At 41.8% G+C, this 9,779-nt stretch overlaps 1 protein-coding gene and 1 long non-coding RNA gene across 3 annotated transcripts; both read left to right on the plus strand.

Annotated features, from left to right (window-relative positions):
- The first annotated feature begins 373 nt into the window (after positions 1-373).
- Positions 374-2,095, plus strand: LOC109471747. The gene is made up of 2 exons (XR_002140324.1): positions 374-572; positions 1,113-2,095. It is a non-coding gene; the product is annotated as an uncharacterized LOC109471747 (long non-coding RNA).
- Positions 2,096-3,458: 1,363 nt separating this feature from the next.
- Positions 3,459-9,736, plus strand: LOC109471740 (zinc finger protein 239-like). 2 transcript variants are annotated; one of them, XM_019771090.1, is made up of 2 exons: positions 3,459-3,521; positions 8,692-9,736. In XM_019771090.1, the coding sequence occupies exon 2, from the start codon at positions 8,718-8,720 to the stop codon at positions 9,642-9,644; it is 927 nt and encodes a 308-aa protein (XP_019626649.1). In that variant the 5' UTR covers positions 3,459-3,521; positions 8,692-8,717; the 3' UTR covers positions 9,645-9,736. The 2 variants fall into 2 exon arrangements, with proteins under 2 accessions (XP_019626649.1, XP_019626650.1); XM_019771091.1 differs by having other exon boundaries at positions 3,483-3,521; positions 8,695-9,736.
- The last annotated feature ends 43 nt before the right edge of the window (positions 9,737-9,779 follow it).

The following is a 9,779-nucleotide window of genomic DNA, read 5'->3' on the forward strand; positions in this document are numbered from 1 at the left end:
GCACACAGTTTACATTATTTAAAGTTCTGATGAATGGTTACTTGGCTGAATTTCACAAAAATGATAATGGAGGAAACAGTTGGAGAGAAATATTCTGCCTTGGCTAGCAAATACTGACCTGTCTTCTCGGTATGCCCGGTATTTTGACATCATGACCTCACGCGATGGTGAACTGTACTGCAGCCTCTTTTATATACTAAGTAATACTCTGAAATCATAGAAACAACAGATGCCGGACAAGAAACAAGATTTAACTACTAGTAAACCCAGTTTACATAAACGTTAGCATATCTAAAGAGATATCGGCCACATTGCAAAATTTTAATCATCCATGATTTTGTAATAAGCCTATTCGCCATTACTAGTGCGCCTGCGCGGAGTTTACTTAGCGACGCAGAATTGGAGATAAACAAACCCGCGGCCGCAATCGTCCCCAGCGCCAGCGTATGTCTCGATTTCCAGCTTACACACGGCGTTACCGGTGGTGGCCCGCCTTGGGCTGAGTTCCAACGATGTTCTGGACCTATCTTGCCTAAAATATCGCGATATCTTTATCTTCAAGTGGATTTACGGTACGTTTTTTGACGGTATCCAAGCTAGCGCTAGCGCCTAATTACTTATGCATGCCCCCCTCCCCCATCCTGCACGCCTTCCGTCTTCACGTTTTCCGCTCAATTTTCCGGTCCAATCTCGATAAAACGAGTTTTGGAATACCTTTTTTCGTGTAAGAGTGGTTATTTGTGTAAGATAATGGTGGAATTTTTCAGTTTTAGTCGGTAAAAATTGTAAATAAACTGCATGAGCTTTGTCTTCAGAAGACCGATACACTACGTGTTCTTGTGTCACCCCAAGCACATAGAGCTTTCTAACCACAATCCTCACCGTCTCACCACGACATTATTACCGATTAAAATAATGATTTAGGAATAGTACAAGCAGTGATGACATCTATATGTTTATAAATATTTAGTGTGGTTTTCGTAGGGGGATACGTAGGGCCATGGGGGTTTTGTGCATGCAAATGCCATTGCATTAGTGCATTCAAGACTTGATGTTTTGAACGTAAATCCATCAACTTTTGGTTCAATTTTTCTCTTTTCTTCTTTTTACAGTGTTACTTTCCCGACCTCAACATGAAGCTGTGTGCAGTAGTGAATTGCAGCAATTCAACTTACCATCTAGAAAAATGGAAGAGACATGCCAAATACATGGTACAAAAAGTGGACCATTTTCCTATGAGAAGAAAAAAACCTCATGCTAGGAGAAGAGGGAATAAACTTATGAACAAGCTTGAAGCCAAACCCAGATGGAATATACTAAAAATACAAGCACACTTAGGTTCTGAAATGGTTTCATGAAAGTATATTGTAACCCGCACATAAACAGTGCTGCAAATTGTAATCATGACAGATATTTTATGTACTGAATTTTGATAGTTCTGTGCAGTAATACTGCTAAACTGGTACAGACTTTTAGTCTAACAAGGGTCTGCTGTAAATAGATTCAATATGATTATCTTTTCACTTATTAACTTGAATTAGTGGAAAATAATATATTTGAACATGATGTTAAGTCATTAACATTATATTTACCACTTAAGATACCTTTTTCCGCATGCAGTTGAGAAAGCTGTGGTGAACTGGTGTAGTTGACTCCTTCGTGCCTGCACCACAGGTGCTCCCAACAGTGATGGTCTAAGTACTAGTACTTAAGTTTAGATCTTTTCCACTGACTGTTGACCATAAGATCAGGTGTATGTAGAGAACTCCAGTCATTTACACTACTTACACCAAACACCTGACCCCTGCGTTTGGATCTTGAAAGTGGAATATTTAATTTGTAACTACTCTCTTGTTGTTTTTCTGACCAAACACAAGAAAAACAAGTCAGTTAACTGCATCGACAGTACTACATACTCACTCACATTCACTATCCGGTTTATTGTCTAAATACTAAATAATATTTGCTAGACAGCATAGGTTGTACGATGGCGATTACTAGATTACTGTAAACATTCACACTGTGATAGAAAACATACAAGCACCGATAAACATAAACTTACTGTGTTAACACACAAACAGCTCTGCAATCAAAGTGATGTAGAAAATATAATGCCACAGCACTTGGCTCAGATAGTTGATGAAGACAGATATAGTTGAAAACTCAAATTTCTTGAGTTGTAGAACAGTTTTTTTTTTTTTTAATAAAATATGTAACTTACCAACTCAGATAACCTTTCAATTACTATTTCCCTGGACACTGATTGTACTGTTACATACATGTATATACTATAAAGAAAACAAAACAAGCACCATTTTGATATTTTTCTTATTCCCATATCTCTCTATATGTGGACAGCACTTAATGAATGGTGCATAGGAAATATAATATTAAATATACAATGCCATATATGTTGAGAAAGACCTGTACACTAACACAAGTATTACTGGCAACATGCAACAATCCTTTACTAAACACAAGGTTCTTCAAAGAAAATTAATGCCATGGTTGCTTGAATACTACTGTTATGTCTTGGGTTCTGTATCCTGGGTCTGTGGACAAGTTCCGTCTCCGCGGCCAAGACAGTGTGGACTAAGGAGGTAAGATGTGCCTAGTCGTTTGAGGAAGCAATTTCTGTCTGCAGTTGGGGTAAATATGGTGGTAAGGGACTTCGCTTACCCATTCAAAGTCGAAGTAGGAGTATGTTTTCTCCTCATCATAGTCGCCCGACAGCCGTTTACGTAGTATGGGAGGCACAGGGCCGGCTCGCTAAACTCATGATCAGTGCTGGGCCGATTTTTAAGTGCGGGGGGAGGGGCATCCTTTGACGTCGTCCTTCGGTTCGACGAACTACCCTTCCGTGAAGCCCACCGGTCCGAGAATAGGTGATTTTTTTTATTCTTGACTATAATTCTTGACATTCACAACTGAACCTGCTGCTGTCTTCGGCGAATTCGGCAACCGCGTCGTGATTCTTTTAAGCATACGAAGTTGTATGCGCCTTGAAGTTGTAGGCTTTTCCCCCTGGACGTGACTCGCGGAAACGCCTTGAAAACCGGCAGTTACCGGCAGTCTAACCTCAACCAAGAAACGTCTGTCATCTTTACCGTCCAATAAGATATAAAATCTCCACTTACGGCCCGGGTAAACTCATTTTTTTTAGCTACGTAGCGGAATTCGACACCCGCGCTCGCTGTGTCGCGGGGCGACGCGGTTTTGTTTATCTCTCAAAATGGCGGATATTACCCATCATGCATTTCGCGCCGGTAATGGCGAATAGGCTTATTCTGTATCCGGACTACTTTTTTTACTGCCCTGGGGTCTTGAACCGCGGATGAATATCTGTGTTCTGCGGTCGCGAGAAGTTCAGTTTGACAGGCGAGACGCTGTCATCAGCAGCTCGAGAGTCTAAAGGCTTCGTGAGTTCGCAGCTTTGTGTGATCCACGGCGGTATTTTCGGACAAATCAGGTACCCGATTCAGCATCAAGGCCACTCAGTTTTCATCTGAGATCCGTTTCAGGTACGTAGGAAAAGCTGCAACAGTAGAATAGACCAAAAAACGTCGTGGTGTGATGTGATCGAAATTATGGCGTGTGAAGTTTTGTGCACATGTGACGACTTGAATTGATACAGTTTTGATAGACCCTCGCAAACAAAGTGCTTCTCGAACAACACGTAAACATGATCCTTTCTAGTCCGATTGTAGCATTAGGGATATATATATAAGTTATAACCTCGAAAATGTTCGGAATCGTGACTTATCCCCCACCCCACCAACATCTGGTTTCCATCAGGTATGATTGTGAAAGGGCAAGGGTCGGTTCACTAATGTTTTGGTAGGGTACCAAGGACATTATAGACCAACGACATTATACTGCATAATGTCCTTGGCTAGCCGAACTGTGTCAGGGGTGGTTCACTAATGCTTTGTAGGCTCACTATTTGATGCTATGCTACTCCGTGTCAGGGAAGGTTCACTAATGTTATGCGGTCTAAGCCCTCTATTTTATGCTCCTCTAGACTACGTTATGGACGTTTCACTAATGTTTTGGTACGCTCACCAGCAGCTGTCGTTTTGGACGGCCTGAACTCGGACAGAGGCCGTCTTCGTAAAAAATGCCGAGACACGGAAAATTAGAGAAATTGACATTCTTTGTTATGTGGCTGTAGACGGGGACGCCGTCCAAGGCAGGAAAGACCCACGTTGTTACTCCGTGAAGGAGGTCAGGACCTCCGGACGGAGTGTTGTGATCGGCTGATTTTTCATGTTCGCAGTCAAAACACTGGGTTCTCTTTGTGTAATCGGCACGCAATTTTATACGCCGTCGGCGGGCATGCCCGTGTTGATGCACGAATGTGTATTTTTGCCGTTGCTGCTTTCGCGGTCAATGTAATATCGCAAACGCACCCCTACAATTACGAGGCGAATTGGAATGGTCCAGAAAAACGCGTTGTTTGGAATAGCAGTGGGGTTCAAAAAAGTTCATGCAGATACGGGGTGGTTTTTATAAGTGGTTCCAGATGTTTTTGCCCATGGTTAAGAGATGCCAAGTTTTTTGGAAGATGTTCGCAGCCAAAACGCATTCTTCCGTACGTCGCATTTCTGTGTAATTTCGCATGTGGTGTTGCATTATGTCCGGGATGATGCACGTCTTTTTATTTTTACCGTAGCTGTTTTGATATTGGAGTAAATGCTTATTTTCGAAACATCCCCATTTCTTTGAAATGGTTTCGTCCGTTTATGCAACTGTTACTGCGCTAATGACGACCAGTCGCGCTGTCCTGATACACCGCGAATGTGCGAGTGTTCCCTGTAGACAGTCCCGGGAGTCATTTTTTTGCACATTCCAGGAGCCAAACCAAAATACGTTCATGAACCGAGTCCAAAAAACCGAAACGTGAAAATCGGATGATCGGACCTGATGTACATTTCTCTTTCTATAGATTGTACACACAATACACACATCTTTAGATAATCTGGCCATAGGACAGGTTAAAAAAAAAGTAACCCTGAATCATACTAGATTAGCGTAAATGCATGTTTATGCGTTTCAAAAACAAGAAAAGAATTTGTTTCTCGGTATTAATCTCTTGAAACACGGCGCTGAATATTGACGCAAAGATATTTCGGGCATCGCGCGCCCTTCCCCAAATCCCGCGTCACGTGTCGGCATTTCGCATCTCTGATTGGTTGTTGCGACTTAAGATGACTGAGCCGACGCGCGTTTAAACAATTTTTCTTTGTTCGATTTATTTTCTTCACAGAGAATTGTCGCCAATGGCTACTTCTTTTTGTTGCAATATATAATACTTCACGGAGAATTGTCGCCTATGGCTTCTTGTTTGTTTTGCTTGTTGTTATCATGCTGACGAACAATTGATGTCGGCGCCTTTCGCATACGTTAATCTCATTAAAACCCGTTTTCAAGTGTCCATCTGGTAAAATGTATCCACAAACATATTTCCTCCAACAAAGTATTTTCGGATATGAAAATTCTCTTTTGGGAGTTACGTTGTGGGAGTTTTGTTGGGAGTTATGTTTTTGATGGTCTTGTAGCGGGCGGTTGCATGGCGGTTCGCTGACACTTCCAGCTTGCATGGATACGCGAAAGGCACCTGCATCCGTGTGGGATCCTTACAAGCAGAAGGACATTGACAAACTAGAAAGCATCCAAAGACGAGCGGCGAGATATGTTCTCAATCGCTACCACAACACGTCAAGCGTGACCAACATGTTAGCAGAACTCGGCTGGCAACCACTGGCAGAACGCAGAAGGTCAGCAAGACTAGGGATGCTGGCTAAGATCAACCAAGGAATTGTGCAATGCCCTATTATAAAAAGCAAGCTTGTTCCGCCACCATCAAGAAGAAGACGCACACACAACTACCAGCTTTCCCAGATTAAGACTAGAACACAGTACAGAGACTTTTCATTCCTGCCTAGAACCATCAAGGATTGGAATGCAGCAGAGGTGGACACGGTGAACAACCTGGTGTCCAGCCTCATGTAGTCTTCACTGCTGTAATAGTATGGACGGGACTATTCGGAACTGACCCGGCGAGGTTAAATGGACTGTGAATACTGGACAATTTTTAGTATAAGGACCTCTGACCTGAAATGCCAGAATAATCGACGCCTCGATTGTGGGCATCAAGGGAAGAAGAAGAAGACAAATCGGCATATGGATACAATCATTTTCCCAAAAATTCTTAATAATGAATTTCTTTAATGTAATGTTACTAAGTAGTGGTAGGAACACGTAGAAAGTACGGCAGTGTAACACTCTTCGCCAACAAACAAATTCCGCAGTTCTGCCGGCAAAGTTGGCTCTATCCAATCAGAGCGCAGGTCATATGAAGTCAACCAATCAGAACGTAGAGTGCACGCTGCTACTTACATATTAATGAAAAAAATGGCGCGTGTTACTAGTATCTTCTACAGCGAGGTCGATAATGTGTGCTGCAAGTTTATTTTTCCGGCGATTTTTTTTACTTTTAACGCCGATTTTTCTCACGCTACGATCACGCTACCATTTGACACTGTACTGGAGACAACAGATGAGTAATCATTTTTCAATCAAGGAGCACGTTTGTTGAATGAAACAGCAATGAAAGCTACGATATAGCCAAATATTTTTCAAAATTTGTCTCGTGTATGAGAGATAAGATGACGCTTCTTTACATGTTTTGATGTAGTTTTGGCGTGATATAAACTAGTAATTTGTAGCGGAAATGCATATATATGTTGCTAGTACGGATGAAGTACGGACGAAGAAAGGCTCTTCACTATTAAAATCCGGCTAGCGCGGGCGCTACCGGAGGTTACAATTTAATAATGCCGATGTTTGGAGTTTTGCAGCAGAATGTTTTAGGTATTCCTGATGATACGTTTGCCATCTGTAGCAGTGATTTGTATGTCAATACTTGTAAATCATCAGTTAATGCCCTGTTATTCCGTGTCAAGAAATGTTCAACTAATGTTTTTCAGCCTATTTTCAGGCCCTCTGATGCACTGCCAGACCAACTGTCAATGTATTTACCAGTTGTAAGAATTGCAACTTCAAGTACATTGCTTTTGTACTTTTTGATTGTTAACTCTAGACTCATGACCTCGCTGCAGGCTGATATGCATCCTTCAATCATGACTGGGGTTGTCTACTAGTAGGGTTGCAAATAAGTACTGAGTGTACTGTGAAAATTGATTAATAGAATAGAATGAAGACCTTTATTGTACATTTGTGTTCTACAGAACTAAGTACAGGTCGCATGGGTACAGAACATGAACATAAACATATACATATACATATACATTACATACAAATGAACATATAAGAGCGTAAATAAATGTCTAATTTCTATTATTTTCGGCTTCATCTCGCTTAGTAGTGATTGTATGGATATATGCGGCTGTGAGATTACTTAGAGCAGGTTTATCAAAAGTTAAAAGGAATACAAATTTAGTTACAGGTCCAAAATACCAACTCATTAAGTACTGGTACATGATGGGACCAGAGACTCAAAACTTTCAAGGAGAGCAGGGCTCGAAATTCGTTTTGGGGAATAGGTGCACCCAACCTAAAAAATTTAGGTGCTCAAAAATGTTAGGTACACCATATCAATTCAGAAACAAGGTCTAATTACAGGTCTTACTGCTCCCCTTCTTAGCTTGAATCTGAAATGGCAGCTAACTCCAAAATCTGTAACAAGTAGTACAACAAGACTTTATTAATTTTCTGAAACTTAAATGCATATCGTGTATCCAAGAATATCATGTATACTATCATACATTTGATATGTACAGAAATACCTTCAAAAATATCTGGGTGCGGAAAAAATTGGGTGCACAGCTCCACATTTGGGTGCACTTAAGGTGCACATGCACCCAGTATTTCCAGCCCTGGAGAGTGTTGTTATAATCTTTTATTCATTCAAATGTATGAGCAACAAACAGTCCATATGGTTCTGTTTTGTCTGACTAAGGCCATCTGTCCTGTTTTATTTGAAATGAAAAAAAAAAAGATTCTGTAAAGTTTTGAATGTCTCTATTGTTTGAGGAAGTTCAGCAGAACATTCCGTATTACCTCATTTCTTATTATTACCGGTAACTTAATTTGTCAATATGTTTCCGATACAGGTTCAGGTCCTCTGACTAGACCTCTGTATCCTGTACTGATGTTAATCTCCAAGCAGATCATACGGTGGCAAGGCAGTATCCATTGGCCAGAGGAATGTCCATTAGGCCATAGCAAGTAAATTTTATGAATGACATCCTCCTCTGACTCCGAATCTATTGCGATTTCTTGTTTTTTTTTTCAAATCAGGCGAAAATTAATGCGCGCGCTAATGATCCTTAAAAATTATTTGCTGTGGCCTTAGCCACCAAAGCTAATGGCCACTCGTCTCGCCGATGGAAACTGCCTTGCCAGTCTCGCCACCATATGACCTGCTTGGAGATTACCTGATGTCACGTTTAGATACACAGCTAAAATGTACGCAAACAGAGGTACATTTTGTATTTGTTCATTAGGTGGTTTGAATGCCTTTCAAAATTCAGCCTTCATGAATCTTAGAACCTTGTTGGCAGTTGGGTCTGTTTGACATAGAAATCAAACAATGACCTACGATAAATGTGACTGTGCCATAAATAGACTAGGCCGTACAAGAAATTGTTTGTATCTCTTCTGTTTCAGAAGTCATTTGAGATATTCTCACCAGCATGGCATCAAGTGGAGTCAGCTCTGATGACATGGAAAGGAGTTTGGAAGGGGAGTTTGGCGGTGGAATGGTGACTGCAAAATGCTACGAGTGTGAGGAGTGCAGCAAGCAGTTCAGTCGGATGGATGATCTAAGGACTCACATGCGTACTCACACAGGGGAGAAACCTTACAAGTGTGAGGAGTGCAGCAAGCAGTTCAGTCAGCTGGGTAATCTAAAGACCCATATGCGGACTCACACTGGTGAGAAACCCTACATGTGTGAGGAGTGCAGCAAACAGTTTTGTCAGCTGGGTGATCTGAAGAGACATATGCGGACTCACACTGGTGAGAAACCATACAGGTGTGAGGAATGTGGCAAACAGTTCACGGACCTTGGTAATCTTAAGAAACACATGCAAACTCACACTGGTGAGAAACCCTACAGGTGTGAGGAATGTGGCAAACAGTTCAGTGAGGCGGGTAGTCTGAAGAGGCACATGCGAACCCATACTGGTGAGAGGCCTTACAGGTGTGAGGAGTGCAGCAGGCAGTTTACTCAGCCGGGTAGTCTGAAGACTCACTTGCGTACTCACACAGGGGAGAAACCTTACAAGTGTGAGGAATGTGGCAAGCAGTTCAGTCGGATGGGTGATCTGAAGTCACACATGCAGACTCATACTGGTGAGAAACACTACATGTGTGGGGAATGCAGCAAGCGGTTCAGTTGTCTTTATAGTCTGAAAAACCACATGCGGACTCACACTGGTGAAAAACCTGATGTGTGTGAGGAGTGCAGCAAACAGTTCCGTCAGTTGGGTAATCTGAAGTCACACATGCGGACTCACACTGGTGAGAAACCCTACAGATGTGAGGAGTGTAGCGAGCAGTTCCGTCATCGTTCCAGTCTAAAGAAACACATGCAGACTCACACTAGGCACAATTCTTAAAAATGTTCCGAGTGTTGCAAACCATCACACATCACGTCATCTTAAAGGCCCATTATGTAACTTTTTGACAATACAAAAAAGTATATTTTCCAGTCTTTCCTTTTCATAGTAAGTTGACTTAACCCTTTAGTATTC

This window comes from Branchiostoma belcheri, unplaced genomic scaffold (genome assembly GCF_001625305.1).
Source record: "Branchiostoma belcheri isolate BF01 breed outbred unplaced genomic scaffold, Haploidv18h27 scaffold257, whole genome shotgun sequence".
NCBI lineage: Eukaryota > Metazoa > Chordata > Leptocardii > Amphioxiformes > Branchiostomatidae > Branchiostoma > Branchiostoma belcheri.